At 57.4% G+C, this 24,063-nt stretch overlaps 1 protein-coding gene across 5 annotated transcripts in view; it reads right to left on the bottom strand.

Annotated features, from left to right (window-relative positions):
- Positions 1-24,063, bottom strand: part of STARD8 (StAR related lipid transfer domain containing 8) — a 41,847-nt gene that overhangs the window by 8,880 nt on the left and 8,904 nt on the right. The window contains exons 1-2 of one of the 5 annotated variants that reach the window (XM_063170760.1): positions 20,872-21,020; positions 947-1,018 (exon numbers count right to left, since the gene is read on the bottom strand). Coding sequence is in view for 3 of the 5 variants with exons in the window: in XM_063170757.1 (XP_063026827.1) it covers positions 947-1,018; positions 2,488-2,596 (181 nt within the window). In the remaining 2 variants the exon portion in view is untranslated. Of the gene's footprint in view, positions 1-946; positions 1,019-2,487; positions 2,690-6,638; positions 6,819-9,331; positions 9,472-20,871; positions 21,021-24,063 lie in introns of those variants that run through there. The other 4 variants (XM_063170759.1, XM_063170756.1, XM_063170757.1 and 1 more) reach the window with 4 other exon arrangements.

Here is a 24,063-nt window from a genome sequence, read left to right as displayed (position 1 = left end):
TCTCAATCCATCTGTCCACGAAGCCACAGAGTGTGATCCCCACGGGAAGGGAAACAGAGGGAAACACTTGGAGGATGTGGGAAGTTCTGTGGCCAGAGGCTGGAGAAGGGCTGGTTGATCCACAGACTGCAGCACCAGCAGTGCTCCCCACCGCCCAGCTGTGAGCACTGTCTGGGGCCAGCACCTGGGCTGGGCATCCCGGCAGGAACACGTGCGGCCTGCCCCCCGAAACAGGCCCTGGCTGCTCACGGAGCCACCCGCGGGGATGGCTGCCGGGGGCGGGGGCAGTGCCCGGCCGAACAATGGCCCCGGCTGCGGCCGCCCCAGCCCCGCTTCCCGCTATTGTCCGGCCGGACGGGGCCGGCTGCAGCCGCTGCTCGCCCCGCCGGGACCAGCATCCCCCTGGGGCTTCCAAGCACACAGCTGGGCTGTGCGAGCACCACCGCAGCCACCCTGCTACCGCCCTGGAGCTGGGAGTGGGAACGTGGTCTGCTCCGGGCTGGGTGCTCGAAAGGACGGGCTGGAGCCGGGCAGGGGTTGTGGGAGTGGGGAGGGATGGAAGGAGGGAGAACATGCTCGCTCTCCACGTTACCTACACTGGCTGCCCCTGTGCTCCCACCCACGGCAAACACTCCCTGAACCACTTCACAGCTGATGGCTCTCCAAAGCCTGGCTGCCCTTGGCCAAAGCAGCCGCCCCAGGATTCCTCAGAGCCCTGCCTGAAGGGGAAAAGTTCAGGAATGCAGGGAAGTCAACTGGCTGGTTCTCCAGGCCGTGGCCGAGGGCTCAAAGTGTAACAAACAATCATATAATCAGCGAGCAATCCCCTCTGTCCCCTCCTCTCCCTGGAGCTGTGGGCGCTGTCCCTGCAGCCCCCCTTGGAATCTGGCTGGGATGGAGGCCCTGGGCAGGCACAGAGCAGGGGCAGGGCAGGGGCAGCTCTCACCTTCGTACAGCTGGGCATACTGGGGGAACCCCGCCGCCCGCAGCCAGTCACACGCTTCCTTGGCTTCAGCTTCTGTAAGAGAGCAAAGAACCGGCCTGAGCACCCTGCCAGCAGCAGCAACGCCCTGAGAACACAGCCCACACCCCAGAGCCCTGACCCCGAGCCCTTGCTCCATGTGCACAGAGCAGAGATGTGTGGCTGCAGAGCCAGGGCTCCTGGGCAGACACAGCTCAGCTGCAGCTCTCTGCCAGCACTGGGCAAAGAGCAGGAGGTGACAGTGGTGCCACCTGAACGACAGGGCCACGAGATGCAGTTTTAACCTTCTGATGAAACGTTTTGCTTCTGAACCCTCCAAACCAAACACAGTTCTTGGCCTGGCAGAGGAGGAAGATCTTACTTTGTAATCATCAGGTCAGAGCTCGTCAAAGCTCAGTGCTGATCACTTCTGCAAACATCCCTGAGCAAAGCTGCCAAAGAAACCCTTCCTCCCCACCTCCTTCCCACCACCCAGCCTTCCCCGCCTCTCCTTTCAAGCTGGTGTTTGTCCCAGTCAGCACCAAATCCCTGGTGGGGGTTCTTCACCCCTTGCCCAGCTGGTTCCCACCCCTCACACAGGGATCAGCCCTCGCCCAGATGAGCCCATTCAGCAGCCAGCAGCATTTCCGGGGAAATTCCTCCAGTTTAGAGAAACAGCCCAGAGCTCCTGCAGCCACAGCAAGGCATTGCCAAGAGTCAGCACCCATTGGCCCGATGACATTTCTGCTGCTGAGGGTGACAACATCTGACCTCAGGGGTAGAAAATGCCTTGGCAGCCTCAGGGGCTGATCTGTCCCTGCTGGAGGCACACAGTGGGCTGAGCCAGACCCACCCAGCACTGGAATACCCTGATTCCATCCCCATCCGCCCACTGCCTCAGCCCAGAGCTCTGGCTACACTTTGCATTCCCAATTCCAAACTTAAAAAAAGAAAGAAAAAAAAAAAAAAGCTCCAAATAAGCAGCTCAGTTCAGGACAGGACCAAGCCAAAGCCCTGGACCCAAATACTTGGCAAGTTTTGGGAAGAAGTTTTGGAATGAGCATCTGGATCCGGCTCCAAACCACACAGCTGTCATTAACCGTGCCATGAGTCCTGCCAAAACCCAGGGCTGACCCCTCCTGCCCCCAGCAGGGCTCTGACCCAGCAATCCCAGTGGAGAACTCAACCCCGGAGCTATCCTGGGTCAGCAGGTCCATGTGGAGCACCACATCCCTCCCAAAGAACCTAACACCCCACGGGGAGGGCGCCCCGTGGCTGCATCTCTCCATCAGGAGGACACCACGCCTGGTGGTCCCTGGGAACGCTCCCTGGCCATGCCAGCTCTGGAAGCAGATCCCTCCCACACTCCTGCAGTAGGCAGGACTTCCCACAGACCCTGCCAAGGCACCTGCCAGGTCCCACTCCTGCCCAGCTCTGCTCCCAATGGGAATTCCATGGGGCCAATCCCAGCCAGCGACTGCATCTCCGTGTGCCCCAAGCCACGAGCAAAAGCAGCAATGTCCCACCTGTGCCATGGATGCTGCCCCAGGGACGGCTCTGGCGCAGGGCAGCAGCAGCAGGGCCCTGGCTGAGCTTACCCCTGCCCACAGCAGGGCTTAGCTGGCACCACAGCATGGCTGGGGCCACACCAGAGCCTGGGGACACCCAGTGTGACCACGGCCACCCCAGCCAGAGCCCAGGGCTGCAGCAGGATGCTCTCTCTGGGCAGGACTGGGCTCAGCCTCCCGTCACCGTGGTGGAAATGCGGAGTCAGAGCACGACATTTCCTTCCCTCCTCCACCCTCCCCACGCAGGGCTGGCGGGGGGCCAGGGCCCCAAACCTCCACCCCTCCTCTCCTCTCCTGTGCAGCAGCCAGATCCCAGGCTCTGCCTGCTCTGGCAAGTCCTGCCTCCCCCCAGAGCCCTCCAACATGGAGAATCCCCCTAGAGCAGGTGGATGTTTGACCAGCCCAGGCTGAGCCCTCCTGACGTTTCTGTGACAGGGTTTCTGTGACAGAAGTGCTGTCACAGAAAAGGTTTCCAAGTGTCCTGTCCCAGAGGGAGCCAGCAGCCAGCTTCCTCCCCTTCCCGCCCTTCCCATGGACGTGCTTTCCCAGGGAAGTGCAGGAAAGGCCAGGCAGGCAAACACTCCTGCTGTGGAATGCTGGCCACAGGGTCACCCATCCCAGCCCGGTTCCCAGCCCTCCCTGCCACCTCTCAGGAGCCTCACGGTCGGCCAGGGTGATGGGACCTGAGCCCAGCACGCATCCCTGGCTGCAGCCTCCACTGGGAATGCAGCCTGAGCCCAGGGATTGCTGCACAGAGACCCAAGACCCTCCACCCTCCACCAAGCTCAGCCTGAGCCCCAAGCAGCAGTGACAGAAATGGGTCCCCAGCATCCCCAGATGCCAGGATTCCCTGATGTCTAATGTGGGCTCATCAAGCACTACACCCACCCTCAGCAGGGCACAGAGGGTCTCCTTGCCTCCACTGGTCAGGAAATAATTTCCAGCTTATAGCAACACAATATCTTTGAGATCTGCGGTTTAAATGGTGCAGAAATCATCCCACTCCAGCTGTATAGCAGGAAGAGCAGGCAGAGGGTACAGGCACAGTCCAAGCATCCCTGAGAAACAAGGGGATAAATCCCACCAGCTTCCTGGCTGCAGGCAGGGAGGGCAGACCAGCAGCCCCATTATGGTTCATGCTCCAGAGGAAGCTCTCCATGAGATGAGCCCTCAGGAAATGCATGGACAATCCCATGGGGGAAACCAGCACCAACACCTTCAGTGGAAAAAGCTCCCAGTGGTGCACAATCCTGTGGGCCACCAGAGAATCCTCCCCCAGCAAAGCCCCTGCCCTTGTCCAGCAGCTGCTGAGGCTGGAAGGTGTTTCCCAAGGAAAAGGTTTCCACAGCAAGAGGCAGGGACTGTAACCCCAGTGCTACCATGGTCCATCAGAAACACCCTGAGTGGGTCCAATCCCCCCAGCCTGACCCCCCCAGCGCTCCCAGGAAGGGGTAGAAATCACAAATGAAGGAAGAGAAGATGTTCCCATTGTTCCAGAAGAAAAGGATGAAAACCAACAGCGAAGTGGAGAAAAAAGGACAAAGTTCCCCAATCTCCTTCTTGCAGTGATTCCACTGTGGCTTTTCCCTGGGGTAACCACTGGTGACTCCAGCAGGAATGGCTCCTGGCTGTGGGTCTAATATTTCTATCTCAAGTTCTTTTGGTGCTCCATCCACCCCACTCTGGCCTGGAACAGGGAGAAAAGGGAAAAGCCCAGGACATTCTATAAAAGCTCTAAAACAAGCAACCTGGAACGCTGGAGGCCAGCAGAATTACAGGCAGGAAAGCCACTTCCCAGAATCCCAGCTCTGCACTTTCACTTTAACAATCAAAACTGACAAGAAGTCCCAGGCCAGGCTCTCAGCTTCCCACAGCAAGGTTCCAAATCCCCATGAAACGTCCCACACAGCCAATTAGCGTGTGAGGAGAAAACCCCACCACAAAATTGCTCACATGTGACCTCATGGAAAGCTGGAAGCAGCTGCCTGGCACTGCGGGGGAAGCTTCAGCCCCAGCAGCAAGGGGAGAAAATTGCTCTTTTTCCTTTCGTGTTGGTGTGATTTCTTTCCATCCCGCCTGAAAGTAAAACTGCCTACAATAGGGGCTTTCCTTCCTGGCTATAAGCAGAAGTTTCTTGCCTGCTTTTTACAGGAATGACAGAAAGTCCCAACTCCTCTCCTGAACCAGGGGGATGTGCCTTCACTGCTTGAGAACATGAGGAGCTGGAGCAGGTGTCCCATGGGAAAGGTGAATCCCACCAGGGAGAGAGGGACTGACTCTGCCTGGAGAAATCAGAGCTGCCTTCCTGAGCAGGGCATCTCTCCCACAGCAGCCTAGGGCAAATCCCAACCCTCCCAGGGGGGTTTGGAGGAAGCCTCCATGGTTCCACAGCTGGAACTCAGTGCCCACCCAGCTGGGCTCTTGGGGCAGGGGGCTCAGAGAGCTCCACACAGCCACGGGCACCCCCTGCTTCCAGCTCCACTCAGCAGAGGGCAGAGATGTTGGAGCTGCCAGCACAGACATGGACAGGGCACATGGGCAGGAATGAGGAATGCTCTTGGATGCCCTCCCAGACACGGTGTGTTTCCATAATTAACCTTCACACAGTAAATGGGTCCCACAAGCTTTGGGAACTGCTCCTTGCTATGTCACCAATCGGGAATTGCTCAAATGCCTCCTGCACCTCCAGCCCTGAAATGTCTGCCCCAAGGGCATTGCTGCCTGGGGATGGCACCTGGCAAGGGGGATGGCAGCAGAGCCCTGTGCCACCCCCAGACAGCTGCTGGGAACATGAACGCGAGGGACATTCAGAGGTAAAAATGATCCTAGAGGTTGTATGGGAATTGCTGGATGGTGTCTGTGAGTACCGGCTGATACAACCCACCACAGGGCCGGGAGACTGTGGTTGTTGGGTGTCTGGATCAGATCTGGATCATAATCCCTGCAGGCTGGGCACAGAGAACCCCCAGCAGCACCATCAGAGCCCCCCAGAGCTCTCCCCCACCTTATCTCTGCCCACTCATCCCTCCGCTGGGCTCCAGGGCTGTGTGTGACCACCCTTATCAACTGAATGTGGTAGCTCTCATTTCCTCTCCTCAAACGAGCCCAACAGCAGCCTCAGGTCTGGTTTACTCAGCCCTCCACGCCCACAGAGTGCAGAGCTTTGTGCTGCACCACGCAGGAACGCGGGCACCAGGAAACCGAGGTGAGGCTGCAGCACCCGTCCACACAAAAGGAGGCACCTGGAGAGGGGCCCAACCTGCTCAGAGAACACCTCTGCTTCCTCAAACAACACCCAGAACAACCTAAATTCAGGTTTGCAGCCAGTGCTGTTCTTAATAGAGATGAGAAGGAAGCACTGAAGCAGACATGTTAGCCACAAGAAATGACGTATAGGATTATGGAATCGTGGAATGGTTTAAGATGGGAAAGCTTTCAGATCATTGAGTCCAGCACTGCCAAGGCCACCATTAAGCCAAGCCCCTTCTTCACACCAAAACACCTTCACAGACCCCACAGAGCAGGGGGGCTGAACATGGGATGCACAGAAGGACTGAGTGCTGTGGGACGTGCCATCCGATGGACGCTGGCAGCAGGACACGGTGGGGTGGCACAGACCAAGTCAGTGTCCCCTGGCACTGCTGTGATGGCTGCGGGAATGTCCTACAGCACATTACAGATTCCTGCTCCTCCAGGCAGCTCCTCAGGGTCCTGCAGCCCCTTGAGCCTGCTGAACACCTCCTCCCAGCAGCTCCAGAGCACTCGGGAGCAGGAGCTCTGCGGCAGCTCAGGGCTGCACGTCCCACTGCTCAGGCTGCAGCTGCAGAGCAGATGTCTGGGGGCTACAAGGGATGGAAAAAGAGAGGAACAGAAACAAAGGGCCAGGAAGGTGAGGACCCTGATCCGTCCTTGCCTCCCCCACCTGCACTTCTGCAGCTGCTCTGAGCCCAGAGGAACAACAGAGAGGGCAGGACTGTCCCACTGTGCTGGGAGCACACAGCAGCAGCCCCCATGTGTGAGAGTAAGCCCAGCATGGAGGGAACCTGGGGTTCCATCTCTGAAAGGGCAAAGCAAGCTCAGAGCAGAGAGAATCTCTGTCTCCAGCCCACCCTGTGCAGGTCTATCAGTGCCAGCACAGCCACCAGCCACCTCTGTCGGATCCAGGCTTGGGGTGAAGTTTCTTCCTTCTCTTTGGTGTTTGCTGAAGCCAGAAAGAAAAATCCAGAAGATAATCCCAGAATAGTTTGGGTTGGAAGGAACCTTGGAGATTATCTCATTCTGGCCCTCTGCCATGGGCAGGGACACCTTCTACAACCCCAGGTTGCTCCAAGCCCCGTCCAACCTGGCCTAGAACAGTCATGAGATATGCACAAGGAGCCAGATGAGAACAGCTACTCGGATGCTGAAGAAAATCAATCTGTCTTGCCCATCCTGTAGTCCACCCTTTCTAAAATTGCTCTGTTTTCCTGTTGGCCATCCCAGGGACCTCACACGCCCTTTGTTTGGACAAGCGGACGCCGTCGCTCCGAGGGCAGCCAGCAGTGCTGGAACTTTGGCATCCATCACCCACCACAGGTACCAGCCAGGCTGCACCTCCCAGTGAGGAGCCATCACATCTCACTTTTCTTTACATGGACAACAGCAGAAGTTTTCCAGTTTTCACCATCTGGAAGAGCGCTAAACCAGCACGGACTGAGGTCAATGTCCCGAGTACTGCATGAGACCCAACCCCAGCCACCACCAAAGGCCAAGGAAGGCCAAGCCAAAGGAAAACACCAACAGTTCTGCTAAAAAAACAGAACCAGCAGCAGCTCTGGCTCTGCAGGGAGCTCCAGTCACCCATTGCAGCATTGGTATCTCCCATGGATGTGACCTGCTGCAGCTGCTCTCCTGCTTCCCACGCCGAGGAACAACCTCCAGCTCCTGCTGCTAAATCCAGGCACTGAAGAACAGTTATTTCCTTAATACACAAGGTAATGCCCTCCTACTTTTATGCATTTATTTAGCATAAACACGTGTGTTACCAGAGGAACCCATGGAGCAGAATTCCCTTGTGGTCCTGCTGCAGCTTTTTCCATGTTGTACAGGATCACAAACCCACCCCGTTGATGGCTGAAGAATGCTCAGGCTGCAGCAGCTTTGGTGGGAGCCCTACCTGTCCCCAGGGACAGGGAGCCCAAACCACAGCTGTCACACCCAGCCAGTGGCCACTGCCACAGCCCTGGCATGGGCACGAGCCCTTGCACGAAGGAACAGGCACTGAATCCCCAGCAGAGGCATAAATGGTTACTTTAGGGCTCTCTTCTCCTCTTTTGCAATACAAAAATAACCCCAAATCAAGTATTTCCTAGCTCAGCACAAGATCCTTCCTCCTTCCCCACCAGACTCAGCTTTTGTTTATCAACTGGTCCCTGCTGCCCAGGGGAAGTACAGGTGCCTGCATGTGCTCCTTGCTAAACTCCTGAAATCCCAGAAATATCTGCAAAATTCAGGAGTTTAACCCCAAGGAGTCCTGGATGTGCAGCTGAGCACAAGATCCCCCTCAGCTCATGGGGTGCAGGCTCAGAACCCCTGTTCATGCAGGGATCCCTCCCGGCACACCAAGGCATAACCCAAACTCCAAAAATGCAGCCAAGGGACATTTCTCAGGGGGACACAGGTCTGTGTGCCCAGGGGAAGGACTGCCACCAGCTCATAGGTCTGTGTGCCATGGGGAAGGACTGTCACCAGCCCACAGGTCTGTGTGCCCAGGGGAAGGACTGTCACCAGCCCACAGGTCTGTGTGCCCAAGGGAAGGACTGTCACCAGCTCACAGGTCTGTGTGCCATGGAGAAGGACTGTCACCAGCTCACAGGTCTGTGTGCCATGTGAAAGGACTGCCACCAGCTCATAGGTCTGTGTGCCATGGGGAAGGACTGTCACCAGCTCACAGGTCTGTGTGCCCAGGGGAAGGACTGTCACCAGCTCACAGGTCTGTGTGCCATGTGAAAGGACTGTCACCAGCTCACAGGTCTGTGTGCCATGTGAAAGGACTGTCACCAGCCCACAGCTCTCTCCCATCAGGACCCCCTTCTGCTGCACCCCACACCCACGGGCACCGCTTGGGGTATTTCCACCTCCACCCACAGCTCCAAACCCTGTTTTTTTATCATTCCTTCTTCTGAAAACTGCTTTTAAATCAGTGAATTGGTGTCAGCAGGTGATGCCACATCCCAGAGCATGGCTGGCACCAGCGCCATCGCACCCCTGGCCATGCCTACCAGGGCGGTTCAGGCTCGCACCAAAGGATTTTGGCTCAGGAAACCACCGGAGATCAGGAGGAACTGGCACGCAGCGCTCCCACCGGCTTGGCTGGCTCTGGCAGAAATAAACCCAAATATTCGCGGGGCTGCAGCTCCAGTGAGGAGCAGAGCCGGTGAGGAGAAGCTGCTCGCGGTGTGACAGATGCCAGCCCTGCTCTGTCACCGCCACCGCCGCATCCCCGATCCCAGCAGGGTACAGGGCTCCTGCACGTCCCCGCTCCGGGCACGGCAAGAAAGGTGAAGGAAATTCTGGTTTTCGAGAAAAGATTAAAAAAATAAAAACCTCCCCGACAATTTTAACAACAACACAAGCGACACCTCTGAACCCTGCGCTCGCCCCCGCTGTGTAAAAGCCGGAGCAAACCGCCCTGCTGCACAGGAAACGCTGCTTCCAAGAAATCTCTAACAAGAAAAAAAGGTCATTTTAGAGCCTTTCCCACCTCCCCCGAGAGCGTTCGCTGCCTGCAGCCTCCCAATCCAAATACAGAGCGGGGACTCACCGTGGCAGGAGCTGTTAATCCCGGCTTTGTTCATTGGAACCCGTGGATAAAACGCAGAAAAAAATATCAGCATGACCCCCCCCCTCCACAGCCTCCTTCACGCCCTCCTCGGCCACCCAGCGCTGTCCAGCGGCGGCTGGAAGGTGTCTGATTCCATGGCAGAGCTGCTGTGCCGAGCCGAGCCGAGCCGAGCCGTGTCCCCGGCAGACAGGACATCCCGGCCCCGCAGGGCTCAGCGCCACGGCGGGGGTGGGAGCGCCGGGAGGGCTCCATCCGGTGCCGCTCCCAGCCCCGCCGTCCTGCCCGGCACGGCACGGCACCGTCCGGCACAGCTCGGCACCCCGGGGCCGCCAGCTGAGCCGCAGCTTCCCGTGCCAAGCCGAGAAATAAAGGGTTAAGGGCAAAGCGTCCCGCACGGTGCCGGCTGCAGGCGCTGGGAGAGGGGCTGGTGGAGATTCTGTCCCGTCTGGACACCCCAAAACTCCCTCTCATCATCAGACTGGCCACCCTCGTCATCGCCAAACCAGAGCCGTGAGCCACAGCTGAGGCTCCTCTCAGCAGGTTCTGTGTGCCAGGGATGAGAAAAGTGACAGCCAAGGCTGGGTCTTCATAAATTTCATCATCATAAATTTCCCAGTCCCTCAAGGTATCAAAGAGGACAAAAAGCTCAAAAAGATGGTTCAAGGACAAGAATAGCAGTTCTTGAGTTCTTTGCAATGTGAGATAGCCGGATTAAATCACCCAATTCCCTACAAAATTCCAGTTTGTGCTGAGCCCAGTGTGCTCCACCTGCCCTGGGAATGTTTCTTCTCCATGCAGCAGGAATCTGCTCACCTCTCAGCCCAAAAGAAGAGGGGTCAGCACGGTCCAAACAACAAGCTGTGGCTGGCACAGGATTAGTCTCTGTAGTGAAAACCACATTCCCTGTGCCTGCATTTCCCAAACCAGAGCTTTGGCATAAAATCATTCCCAGAATGAGCTGAGCATCAGCTCACCTTGCTTCTGATTCCTGGTGAGAAACACCATAGGTCTCTCATCCCTATCCAGGGATACAGCAGTGGGAAGCATCCCACCCGCCCTCAGCTCACACCTGGCAGGTCAGACCCTGCAGACCCAGACCTTGCCATCCTCACAGGCTGTGACAATGATGGAAGCTCAGGTGACAGGCCCAATATCATCCCAAAAACATGGGGGCGGTGAAAGCTGCAGAGAGGGGTGGGAACACACCAGGGACATCAGGTTTAGGGGGGTCACTCAGTCAAACAGGAGCACCTGATCTCTTTCTTCATCTCCCAACTGGAAGGAGATGATGTTGGGGCTGGAGTTGAAGGTAAAGGCTTCCCATTCTTTATGGAGCTAGCAGGAGGTGCCAGAACAGCAGGACAAAAGCATTTTGAATAAGTCTTAAAGGATGTCACAGTTTTCCAAAGAGATGAAGGAACATTTAAAAAAAATACAGAAGTCTCCTTGCCAGGAATGTGGGGAATGCCAGGGAATATTATAAAACAGGATGAAAAACCTGGCCTCAAGCAATATTAGAGACTTTTACGCTGGTCTTGAGGATAATTCATAGGAATGGCAGAGTCAGCTCACATGGTCCCATCCATCTGCCTCCCACCAGAGAATCCAGCACAGCCAGGTCTGCCTGTGCCCCTTCCCACCCTGCCCAAGCCCACCCTGCACCTGAGCATAGACCAAAATGGGGTCCTCTATGTAAAAAACAGCATTTCTGAGGAGCCAAGGCAAGCAAAGCCTTGTGGGACACAGAGGAGAGCCATGGATCAGGAAGGATCCCAGGATGCACAAAGGGGTCTGGGCTGCTCTGTGGCTAAAAACAACCCCAAATCCAAGATCTTTGCTGCAAGTCAGGTGGAACACTTCCCAGACATGGTTCAAACAGCTCCTCTTCATTTTGGTTAATTAACCCAGCAGTTCCCATCCTTCTGAGGGATTTCCAGGCACAGGAGCTCACACCCTGGCACAGCCATTCCGGCTCATGGGAAGTTATGACGCCGAGCACACCGGAGCCACAGCGGTGGCTGCCAGCAGCAGGGTCAGAGGCAGAGGAACAGCTCCTGGGGTCAGGAGAAGGAGAAGCCCAGGGGTCAGCAGGCAGCAGGAAGCCCCAGTTCCACACATGAACCACTTGCAGTAAGAAGCAGAGGCCAGTTACTGGCAGAGCAGCGCCTTTGGCAGGAACGGGCATGTTTGTTCCAGCTTCCCTTCCATGTGAAAGCCCCTCTGTGAGGAAAAGATTTGTCACAGCAAGGCCCACTTGGGGTTTTTTGTCTGGGCCTGACTGCACAACGGCCTCGCTGGTGCTCACAGCTGGGCATGGTGAGGATGGGGCTGCTCGTGGGGCACAGATCCCCTCCTGATGGTGAGCTGATGCCAGGGCTGGCAAAGGCTCCAGCCCGTTCACAGCTTCCCAGGGGTGATACTAAGAGCACTTTGGCCTCAAGACAGTCATTCTGGAATAGCCACTGCTTTCACATAGGGAGCAACCTCCCCAGCCAAACCCCCACCACAGCAGCTGTGCATGGCAGGGGAGCCATCCCCAGCAGGCAGGGCTGTGTCCTTCAGAACACTCTAAAATGCTCATCTTTCCCCAAGCCAGCATTCCTTTCCACTCCCAGCAGTGTGCAGCAGTTGCCCCACTGGTGTTTCTGAGGAAGGCTTTGCCTCAGCGAAGCTCTCCCCCAGTGCTGCTGGCTGATGTGTTTGTGGTCAATCAATCAGCTCAAAACCCTTCTAGAACTTTATCCATCTAATTTTATGACTAATTTTTGACTCAAACGCGAGTTTTCAGAAGGGGCCCAAATCCCCAGCACACCTCAGCATCTCTGAGGACGAGCAGCACCTGCCCCCAGCCCCATCCAGGACACCTTGTGCCTTGATTTGCCCAAAATCCCAGTCCCAGAGGCTGGACGTGTGGCTGCTCACCCAGCAGTGCCTCTCTGAGCCACAGCCACGCACACAAGGCCAGCCACGCTCCAGTGCCCTGCCTGGCATGTGACCGGTGACACCGGGCCGTGACCGCCGCTCGCAAGGACGCGCCGCTCTTCCCGCTGGCTGCTCACCCAGGGCTTCATTCCCACCTGCCCACGCACTGTGGGGTGGCACGGGGTCCCTGCAGCCTGAGAGCACCAGCAGGGCTGCAGGAGCTGGTCTTGGCTCTCCTGGGTCTCCAGAGCATTCCCACAGAGAGGGGGGATATGGCATCTCCTCCCCCTTCCACTGCAGAACACCATCCCCACCCAGGAGCTCGGCAGAGCTGGGGATGAGCTGAAGGGGAGCAGTGCTGGAACAACAGGGAAAGCACTGGCTGGGCTGAGGAGCCTGGCCAAGAAACACAAATGCTCAATAATCCATGGAACCCAGTCCTTCACATGCTGCCAGGAGCCCTTCACAGCTCAGTCCCTGCTCAAGGAGCACCATGAGAGCAGGTGAATCCCAGGTGAAGCAGCTGGGCAGGTGAGTGGCTCTGCCAGCACAGCCAGAGAACAGCCCAGGAGCAGCCAAGACCTCTGTGGGTGCTGGCAGCAAGGACAGAATGGGATCTCTGAGGATTTGAGTTCCATCTCAAGCCAGCACTGAGCACTCAGGGCGATGTGGCCCTGCCAAGACAGATGTTCTTAACTCACAAAGTTTCCTTCTGTCCTTAGAGACCACTGATAAAATATCAGTGAACCTTATCAAACGCCAGTCATTGAGACTGCTGACCTTGCTATCTCTGTCGTCTCCAACTGCTATGGCCAAAGGAACAGAGACACAAGACTCAGGACCCTGCCTCGGGGACCCCAACCCTCAGAGCAAAAATTGACACCCAAAGCAGGGAGGGAGCAGGGCCTGAGGTGGGGGCGGCCACAAAGTGACTTTGCTTTGCTGAGAAGGGCAGGAAGGAAAAGCGTCAACCTGCGAGCTCAGCCAAGGGTCCAGCACTGCTTCCTGCCACGGTTCTGCAGAGAACCTCATTAATGAGCCAACAGCTGCAGCTCCCCAGCCCCTAACAGTGTTCACAGAAACAAAAAATTAATTAAAAAACAATCCCTGCTGCTCGAGCAGGTGGGAAGGCTGTGAGAGCAGGAGAAGAGAGGCAGCCTCACAAGCGTGGCTGCAGCACGGCAGCCGTGCCCGAGCTCCAGGGACAGCGTGATCCCCGCCGGCCTTCCTCAGTCAGAGGAAGAGCTTTGGGCACACCCAGCTCCTCTCAAAGCAGCTCTGCCGGTGGGGAAGGACATCCACCCAAAACTCACCAGGTCGCAGCCTGTTCCTGTGTTCCTGCTGCCCCTCCCTGTGCCCGGGATCCTGCGGTAGCCAGAGCTGGCTGGAGCTGCAGGACACGCACCCAAGGGCAGGCTGGCAGTGCCCAGGGGGAATATGGGCACAAAACTGCAGCTCACCAGCAAACCTGACTGTGAGCACTGCTTCAGTCACAGAGAACCACAGGGATCACAGAATCATTGACTAAAGGATGGTTTAGTTTGGAAGGGACCTTTCAGCTCATCCAGTTCCAAGCCCTGCCACAGGCAGGGGCACCTTCCACCAGACCAGGCTGCTCCAAACTTCATCCAGCCTGGCCTTGGACACTTCCAGGGATGGGACAGCCACAGCTTCTCTGGGCAACCTGTGCTGCCGGGGCCTCAGTACTCTCACAGGAAAGAATTTCTTCCCAGTGCCTCAGCAGCACCTGAGGGTCACCTCTGAACCCTCTCTTTGCATTTAAACACTAAAAAAAATAATCAAAAAATTAAATTAAAAATGTGTGCTGCTTCTTTTGTGCTGGGAATTGTCCTCACCACACCAACCAGCACCACCTCTTTTATTTACCCGCTCTTCCCTGCCTCCTGCCATGCACACACCATCCATCCGTGCCACCCCTGTGCCTGGCCCAGCACACAAGGACCCCAGCTTGCAGGTGATGTTTGCAGCCAACCAAACCAGCACCCTGCCAGCTCCCTGCCTTTAACCTGAGGCAGCCCCAGGTGCTTTCAGAGCACCAGTGCTCCCAGCCCAGCCCTGGGACCACCACTCCTGTGGCTGCTGGAGCAGAGCGACACCCCAGCGCTGTGGGGCCGGGAGCCAAGGCAAAACAATGGGAGCCATTTACAGGGCAGGAAGCTGCATCTGCTGCATGAAACGCTATCTTCAAACAAGACGTGTTTGGATAACTCCAGTTTCATAACTCGCCTCTTCCGATGTTAGGAAATCACGGTAATAAAAGGAAAACAAAACGGGGGAGAAGAAAATTGGCACGGGGAACATTGGGGGGCAGCTCGAGCCTGGGGGAGCCCAGCCTGGGGCATCGGGGTCTGGCTGCAGCCCCTGGCCCAGGATCTGACCAAATATCCTCAGGGAAAGAGTTAAATCTGCACTACCCACCCCAGGGGCACAGGGAATGCTCATGATCTGCTGCATTTCCACCTTGGCTTCTTGGACTTTTCAGCGGCAATCAAAGCCATCCTGGGGGAGGGAAGACACCAATGACAGGATAACGGGGTTCAGCAGCTCTTATCTTCATCATCTTAAAGATAATGGAAGGGATGGCATGAAAGCAGCCTCAAGGGTGCCAGCTCAGGCTCAGCACAGTGGCAGCAGCACTGCCAGGGCACAGGGGACCCTGCAGGACCCTGCTCTCACCCTGCAGTGACAGGAGGGACCTGCAGGACCCTGCTCTCACCCTGCTGTGACAGGAGGGACCCTGCTCCTCACCCTGCTGTGACAGCCAGCCCAGCCAGCGCCTCCCGCAGCTGCCACCTCCACAATTGGGGACAAGGAGCCAAAGCTGAGGTCACCCAGCTCGGCTGCAGACCCTCCCCAGCACCCACCTCCTCTCCCCACCCTCCCCAGGCCAAATATAAATTTGCTTACAGGAAATGCCTTAAAGAAAAGGCACCTCCCTGCGTCCCGAAGAATGCCCAGAAAATAAACTGTCTCTGGACAAGAAGGAAATGGCTTTTTTTTTTCTTTTTTTTTTTTTTTTTTTTTTTTAAATCACATTGCAAAGCAGCTTTATTAACCCCTTCAGTCCCTGCTGCAAATGTTCCCCGTGTGCCTCAGGGAATCTCAAGGTGTCTGGAGTTTGCATTGGTGATGTGAGAAGAGCCTATCTGTGGCATTGCCAGATCCTGAAAAAAATGGCACAAAACCCAAAATCCAAACATAAACTCTGCCTGGCAAGGAAAGCATGAGATCCTCAAAAGGGCTCATAGCTGGGGACCCACTCTTGACTTCACAAAAGCTCTGGCCCCATTCCCAGAGGCACTGGGCAGAACTCATGCAGCTGTTGGCATTGCTGGAGGCCCTGCACTGCGCCAGGGGCTGCAGCTGTGCCCCCCTCCCCAGCCAGACCCTTTCCACAGGGGCCCTGAGTGGGCTGTGTGAGGGTCCCTCAGGGGCTGTGCTGGGATCTCCAGCAGATGGAACCGTGGCTCCTGAGCCTGCTGTGGAGGGCAGGGATGGGGTGCCCGGGCCCCTGCAGCCCCCCCAGCCCCCTGCCAGCCCTGCAGCTGCTGCAGCCCAGCAGGGACACACGTGGGGGCTTAGGAAGCACAAACGCTGCCTTCACACCAACCTCCTGACATAAGGCACAAGAAAGCAGAAAGAGAAGAAATGCAGGAAATGCAGGAGGTGGAGAAGCAGCTGCCTCCAGCAGTCAGTCAAGGACAGAGCAAAGCCAAGAGCAGAGAGCAGAGAGCTGGCTCTCCTGGGCCCTCCAGCACGGGACAGCACAATAAATAAAACAATAAATAAGCTCAGTGCCAGGATCTGGCAGTGTTCCCGTGCACTCACAGGTCACAGCCACAGAGAGGGTGATCCCATTCTCTCTGTGCAGCAGAGGACACCAAAGCAAGGCCAAGGGCACAGCACTCCCTGTGTCCCCAGCCCCCTGAATATCCCCTTAATAAGCAGGCACTTGGTGCTTTCAGCCCCAGAGTGGTTTGATCCAGCTCAGCTGCTGCTGCAGAACCCTCCATGCCTGCTGGGGTTGGGAATTTCTCAGCAGAGCTGGAAGAGCTGTGGAGGTGTGAGGCCAGGCATGGGGATGGGAAAGGGAAGCGTGGGGTCAGCTGCCACATGGCTGGGATACAAATTTCTGTCCAGAGAGCAGCCAGGGCTCGGGGTTCAGCAGGAGAGAGATCACCTGCGTGGAAAAGAGAGGCAATCTCTGCCTTGTACCTGATTTAGCACTTTGTGTATGTCCATTATTTTTATCTGTGGGAGAACATCCTACATCCTTGCTGCTCCCAAGCCAGCAGCACCACGGCTCCCAGGACTTCACAGCAGGAGAATTCACCCAGCCACAGTCCCTGTGTGCCCCCAGTGTGTCTGTCCCCAGGAGGATCATGCCAGTGGCTCTCTCCATGCAAAGCCATCCTGGGATTTGCTCAGGAAGGTGTCTGGAGGCCATGGGGCAACCCTCTGCCTGGAAAAGCAAAGCTGGAGCACCAGCCCTGGCTCAGACATCCTGCTCTTGCCCAATGACACTGATGAAACGAGGTCAGGTGCCCTCTGCGTCACCGCTGCGGGCACTGTCCTGCAGCCTTGTGACACCCCTGGCCAGGGGCAGTTCCAGTTTCAGCAGGAGCAGCAGGGCCAGCAGCCAACCCTCTGAAACCCCACAGAGCAAACCCCACCTGCAGCCTCAGAGCCAGCCCTGCTCCAGCCCAGCCCTCAGCACTGCCAGCAGAGCCTCGTCCTCTCCACTCCTTTTCCTTTTTTCTTCCTTTTCCCTTTAAATGCAGCTTTCTTGTGCTCTCCCCCTGCACCTGCAGGGCAGGAGATCCCCCAGCTCACCCAGACTGGGCACACAGGACCCCTCAGGTTCAGCACAAGCCACCAGCTCCTGCTCTCACTTAAGCAATGGGACCAAGCCTTGGCTGCAGCACCTATGGAAATCCAGATGTTCATCCCAGGACCACGCCAGATGTTCCAGGGCTCATCCTGACCACCCCACCATCCTGTCTGCCCTGCAGACCCCCAGGCTTTGACACTGCAGCCCTGCTGGGATTGAACATGCCTCGAGTACAGTGGGATAGGAAGTGGCTGAGCCCTGGGGAGGGTCCCCGAGCTGCTGAAGCTGTTCCAGCCCTGCCGTTAACGTTTGCTCTGCCGGGAACTGGCACGGGTGACAAGTGCCCCGTGCTGATAAGGGCTCTGCAAACAGCCAGGCCAGTGCCCACGTGGCACAGGGACCTGTCAATGATTAACCCAGCAGCTGCAGGGGACAGCAGCAGGCTGGGGACACGGCCACCCGTGGGTGTCACAGCACCCAGAGGCATGGGGACCCACTGAAAGCCACATCCTGTGGGATCAGGGTCACATCTGCATCATCAGGGAGAGGATGACCAGCCTGGAATGGGCAGCACAGCTCCACACCAACGATGCTCCTCCTGCAGGACATGCAGGTAACACACCCAATGAACAGAAGGCAAACAGCTAAAAATCAAGAAGAGCACCAAAAAAGCACCAATAAAGCATCCTCTTACTGGAAATGTAGGGACAGGCCCTGTCTCTTTAAATCCCCAGCAGCCTGGAAAGGTTCCCATGTTGCCGAGGTGCCTCTGCAAATGGCAGGAGCCAAAGGGCCAGAGCAGCTCAATCATTAACCTGCCGAGACCCCCGGCCTCGCTGGAATGTGCCAGTCCCCTCCAGAGCTCTGCTCCAAGGTTCACAGCAGCTCCTCTGCCCTGGCCACCAGCCCTGGAGGCTCCAGCCACTTTCCAGCACAGCTTTCCTCCAGGGCTAACCCCCAGACACCTCTGACACACGTCCCAGCAGGGGTAGAACACCACGTGCAAGAAGGGAAGTTGAGAAATAAGAAATCCCAAGTTCTGGGGAGATGTTCCCATGCTAAGCAAACTTGTGACATGGTTTTGGGAGCTGTAACTCCCTGTGGCTCCTCTTGCCTTGGAGTACCATTGCTGCTGCAGCAGGACCAGCATGGGCACGGCATGGGATGGGAAGAGCGGCAAAGCAACAGCATCTCAGTTTTTACAGCCCCCATGCCGCTTCTAAAGCTTTTTACACGCACAAAAACAGCTCAACTTTCATCCCTGGGCTCTGGTAATCCTTGTCACCAAATCCAATGGGCAGAAGGGATGGAGTAACATCTCTGCTATGGGGCTGGGGGGAGGAAAGGAGACCCCTGTGTTAAGGGATGCTCTGACCCCTGGTCCCACCACACCACAGGACCCCCAGCTCCCCATGAATCAGGGCCACAGTGACCACTCCAGAGGCACTCCCTTCCCCACAGACCCTGCCTGAATTTGGGGATTAAACTCCCACAGACACCAAATGCAGAAGCCTTTCCAAAGCCGCACTGAGGGAAAATCCCAAACCCCTGCAACAGGCAAACTGTCTCAGTCTTTACATGGGGTGATCACTTAAAGGAAGGAGACTTTGCTCTTCTCTCTGCTGGCAGTGATTTACCCTCAGCACTGCCTGCACCCTTCAGTGCCAGCCAACTTCCAGGCTTGGTCCTCCTGCCCAAAGTCACGCAGCAGCCTCAGCATGCCCTCGGGGAAAGGGTGACCTTTCATTCTCCCACTCACTTCAATTGACTTTGAGAACCTTCAAATCTTTTTGAAATTAGTACAAAACCAAAGGGAAGTACTGACGTGCCCTTGGGCACAACCACATTTTGTTCTCTTACGAAACTGAAGTGCTGGCAGCCTGTCCTGAGCACACACTGGGGTTTGGGCACTGCAGGCGATGCAGACGAGGAATTCTCAACGGAAGCGCGGCTGGATTTATGCTCTCAGTCTTTTATCAGAAAAATATTTCTTGGAGGAAGTGCGAGCACATGGCAGGAACGTGAGCTGCTCCTCAGAAGGAGCTTGGATACCTGCTCTGTGCTGGAACTTTGTGTTTTGCCGCACACAGAAAATACTGACAAGCTGTCAGGATAAGGGTGGGAGCTGATTTTCCCCCTGCAAGAATGGAGGGAGACTGATGGGATGTGAGCTGATCTGTGGCCCCTGCTCCTGTTGAGCAGCAAGGGGTGGCTGCACAGCACCTCCTCAGCTGGGCTTTGGTGAGAGTGCAAACGGAAAAAGGCACAGCCATTGATAACAGTTCACGTATGCAAGTGGAAAAGAGTGTGGATTTCTGCCAAAAATTCACGATATGCACTCCAACACCCAGGGACTGTTCAAAGGTCTTTAAGTATAAGAGGTTCTGCTGCCCTCGGCACACAGAGCACTTCAGAACACAAACCACAAATCCAAATGCACAAAGAGCCGGTGTTTGAGCTCGGCACATCAAAGAGCCCCTGAGGAAGCAGCCTCTCACCTTGGCAGCACGCTTCCCCAGAGCACTGCTGGGTCACAGCGTGACAAATGACACAGGCACAGCAAATCCACCCCTCCCTACCAATGACAAAGGGTAGGGAACCTGCTGCAAACATGCCCAGGGCACTGAAAGCCAGGACATAGACCCCAGCTTCCAAAGGAGCCAACCTGCTGCAAACGTGCCCAGGGCACTGAAAGCCAGGAGTCAGACCCCAGCCTCCAAAGGAGCCAACCTGCTGCAAACGTGCCCAGGGCACTGAAAGCCAGGACATAGACCCCAGCCTCCAAAGGAGCCAACCTGCTGCAAACGTGCCCAGGGCACTGAAAGCCAGGACACAGAGCCCAGCCTCCCCCACTGCAGGGAGAGGGGCTGATCTGGAGTCCCCTGACAGATGGCAAATCCGTGCTTTCCCAGCCACCAGGCTACCTGCACTAATCCCAGCTAGGGGAGGTGAGGAGGAGCCCTGGGGAAAGGCAGGTGGCCAAACCCCCATCCCTGCTGAGCCCTGCCAGCCGTGTGCGGGTCAGCACGGCTGAGCCGAATTGAACGTGCCGAACCCAAACCGGCCGATCCAGAGGCAGATTCTCACCCAGATTCTTGCCCCACACATGGCCGTGACTCAGCCCAGAGGACAGAGGGGGATCCAGTTTCTGCACGAGGCTGTCAGGAGCTGCATGCCAGCTCCAAGCTCCTCATCCTCCCCGCCTGCAGCACAGCCACCTCCTCCAGGCACGGAGTCCGGCCCAGCACGGACACCGGTACCAGAGCGTGCCCATCCCGCCTGGGGCATCCCGGTGCTGCTGGAGCCACGGGTGAACCACAGAATCTCATTCGGGTTAGAAAACCCACTGTGACCACCGAGCCCAGCACTGCCAAGCCACCACTAACCCACGTCCCCAAGTGCCACAGCCACACAGTTGTTAAACCCCTCCAGGGACAGTGACTCCACCACTGCCTCGGGCAGCCTGTGCCACGGCTGGACAGTCCTTTCAGAGAAAAAATTGTTCCTAATATCCAACCAAACTTTCCGTGGCACAGCTTGAGGCCACTGTATCTCTCCGTCACCGCCTGTCGACTCACTCCACTACACACAGAGCTGGAAGTGATTTCAGGAAGGGACTCTGCCACGCTTGTGCAACAATCGGAGCACAGCCCAAAGACAGCAGATTGCTGGGTGCTTTCCCCCAAAATCCACCTCCTCCTCCTCCTCCTCTGCACTGACCCCCACCCCCACGTTCCCCATTTACCTTGTGGCTGTGCCCCGTCCGGCGCTCTCGGGGGACCTGTCGAGGGATGGGGAGGACGGAGGGCTCTGGGGGAGATGGGGGGCGCAGGGGGGACCCGGTGACCGGGCCCGGCAGTGCCAGCCGGCGCTCCGGCTGTTGTCGGTGTGAGCGGCAGGTGCGGGGCTGTGCCACGGGACAGCTCGGGATCCGCCTCCACATCCCCGGGATCCGCCTCCCCATCCCCGGGATCCGCCTCCCCATCCCCGGGATCCGCCTCCCCATCCCCGGGATCCGCCTCCCCATCCCCGGGATCCGCCTCCCCATCCCCGGGATCCGCCTCTCCATCCCCGGGATCCGCCTCCCCATCGCCGGGACCCGCCTCCACATCCCCGGGATCCGCCTCCACATCCCCGGGATCCGCCTCCCCATCCCCGGGATCCGGCCCCCATCCCCTGCACCGCCCGCCCCGGGACCGCCCCGTGCCCGCAGCCCCGGCCCCGGGCTGGAGCGGCGGGGGCTCCTCGGTGCCGCATCGGGGAAGGGGGAAATGGAGATGGAACCTGGAACCCCTCTGCCAGGGAGCCAGGCAGGGAGAGCTGGCAGTGTTCATCTGGAGGAGGCTCCAGGGAGACCTTAGAGACCGTTCCACTGCTTAAGGGGCTCCAGGAGAGCTTGGGACAAGGGATCGAGGGACAGAACAAGGGGGAATGGCTTCTCACTGAAAAAGAGAAGGGTTAGATGGGGTGAAAGTCTTTCCTGTGAGGGTGGGGAGGCCCTGGCACACATTGCCCAGAGAAGCTGCGGCTGCTCCATCCCTGGAAGTGTCCAAGGCCAGGCTGGACAGGGCTTGGAGCAATGGGATAGTGGAAAGTGTCCCTCCATGGTGGAGGAGGGAATTAAATGAACTTTAAGGTCCCTTCCTACCCAAACCATTCTGTGATTCTGTGCCACACGTGGACCCCACTGGAACCCCAAGCCCCGTGCATGTCCCACAGTGCCCCAGGCCCCCGTGCCCCCCCAGCTCATCCATCCCTGTCCCTCCACTCCCAGACTGGCAGCAGCAACTGCAGGGCCTGGCCTGGCCCGTGGGGCTGCAGGATGGGGACACCAACAGCTGCCACCTCCCTGCAGGACTCAGCACACACAGGGATCCCTCAGGCTGTTCCCCCCACAAACAGGAGCCCCAGGACAATTTCTGGACACACCTGGCTGTCCCCAGCTCTCCCTGTGGTCAGACCCAGCAAATGGAACAGTTGGGGTGCAAGCCACCACGAGGCATTGAGAGGAGCAGGGGGGCTGTTCTGTAGTTACTACTGTCCCCCAAAATCCCCTAGCACTGCTCTGTAGTTATTACTGTCCCCCAAAATACCCTAGCACTGCTCTGTAGTTACTACTGTCCCCCAAAATCCCCTAGCACTGCTCTGCAGTTATTACTGTCCCCCAAAATCCCCTAGCACTGCTCTGCAGTTGCCATTCCAACAGCACAGAGTGAGGAGGACCTTCTTCATGGCACACACACCTCACAACCTGGCTCTGGACCATACACTTCTGTCACACCAGAGGGGCACAGCCAAAGGTGATTTGAAAGAGGGAAAAACAGTGCTTACAATGGACTTGAAGGATGAAATTTTTGTGAGTAATGAGAGGTGAAAGGGCTGGAGGCCAGGAGGCACCAGCCTGAGCATGGAGGGAGAGGCAGAGGGGGCAGAGGGTGAGATGGAGGCAGGCAGTGATCTGGGGTGGGATGACCAGAAAAACAGGAGAGAGACCAGGTACATTGCAGAGATGCCAGAAACCACCTTTCCTCTGGAAATCACTGCTTGGAGAGATGCCCAAGCTCCAAACACGGGAGAATCAAGTTAAAAAACAGGATTTTTCCCCCATTGTTTTCATAGTCTGAGAGGCACATCTCCTTCCTTCCTTCCCGAGCTCCTGACTCTCCTCCCACCAACCTCTGCCCCCCCTGCCCTGGCTGTCCCCGCGGAGGGAAGGGACCCAGCACAGGCTGCTCAATGCGCCTCTTGTTGGCTGCAAACCCCTCCCGCAGCTTTGTGCGTGAGAGCCCCTGACAGCTGGACCCGAGGGGCGGCCAGGGGGTGGCAGGGGGTGACAGCAGGCAGCCGGTGCCCCCCGGGGTCAGCTCCAGCGCAGGGACAAGCTTGCTGCTCGGGGGAGATCACTGGGAGGTCATTTAGGCTGTGAGCACCCGCGGGCAGAGGAGGGGGCAGGGGGATGCGGGTGTCAGGACCCAGCCGAGCCTTGACCCCCACAAGTCACAACCACAGTCAGGCTCCCCGGCTCATGGGGAGGGGACAAAAAGGGACAGAGGGTGAGCAGAGGCTCTGGAAACACTTCGGGTGCTGGCTGACCCCCAAAGCCAGCACCCCGGGACAGGGATGGTTTTTTCACCCCGGTGGTCCCATCACGCTGACGGCCACTGGAAAAGCGCCGGGCTCGGAGGTTTCGGGCATTTTTCCGCTGGTTCCTTGCGTGAAGCAGGAACAAGGGAGGGTGTGGAGGCAAGAGCAGGAAATCTCGCGGAGACGCTGAGCTGGAAAGCGGCGGAGGGGGCAGAGCGGGGCGGCCGCTCCCAGGCGGGGCTCGGGGGTCCCCAAAGCGCGACCCCCCCACACCCTGAGGGACACGGATCCCTCTGCTGCCCCCGGATCGTGAAACCCCCGGAAGGGTCACAGCGAGGAAACGGCGGAAAGGAACAAAATACGGCTCCTAATCCACGGGAAAAACACATTTGCTCCAGCCGGGAACCCCCAGCAGAAGGGGAACCCAGGCGCCCCCGCACACAGCCTGCTCCAGCACATCACAGCCTTTTCTCTGCTGCTTTTTCCAACAACGCGAATAAATGGGGGGAAAAAGCTTACAGTTTTCTTTCAGGCATATAAATACAAACAGAGCCCCATAGTGATGGGGCATGTGTGTAACACCCAGCTGCCTGGGGACTCCTGCTCTGCTAATGCATTATCCATGGCTCTGTTTTTCCACTGCTGTAGATGGAGAATGGAGAAACTCGTGTTATTTTCTCATGAAGGCTGCCATCCCCTGGCAGAGCTGGCCCAGCCTGTACTGGCACCCTTGCCCACCTTTGGAGGCCCCTTTTTTCTCTGTCCAGCTGCCCTAGTGCAGAACACCTGTTGGCTTTTCCCAATCCCCAGCCCTAAAAGCATCACCCAGGCACTGCCACTGCAGCCTTTCCAA

This window comes from Melospiza melodia, chromosome 16, assembly GCF_035770615.1.
Source record: "Melospiza melodia melodia isolate bMelMel2 chromosome 16, bMelMel2.pri, whole genome shotgun sequence".
Lineage (NCBI taxonomy): Eukaryota > Metazoa > Chordata > Aves > Passeriformes > Passerellidae > Melospiza > Melospiza melodia.
Note: the sequence above shows the minus strand (reverse complement) of the source record. Positions and strands in the feature narration are given on the sequence as shown.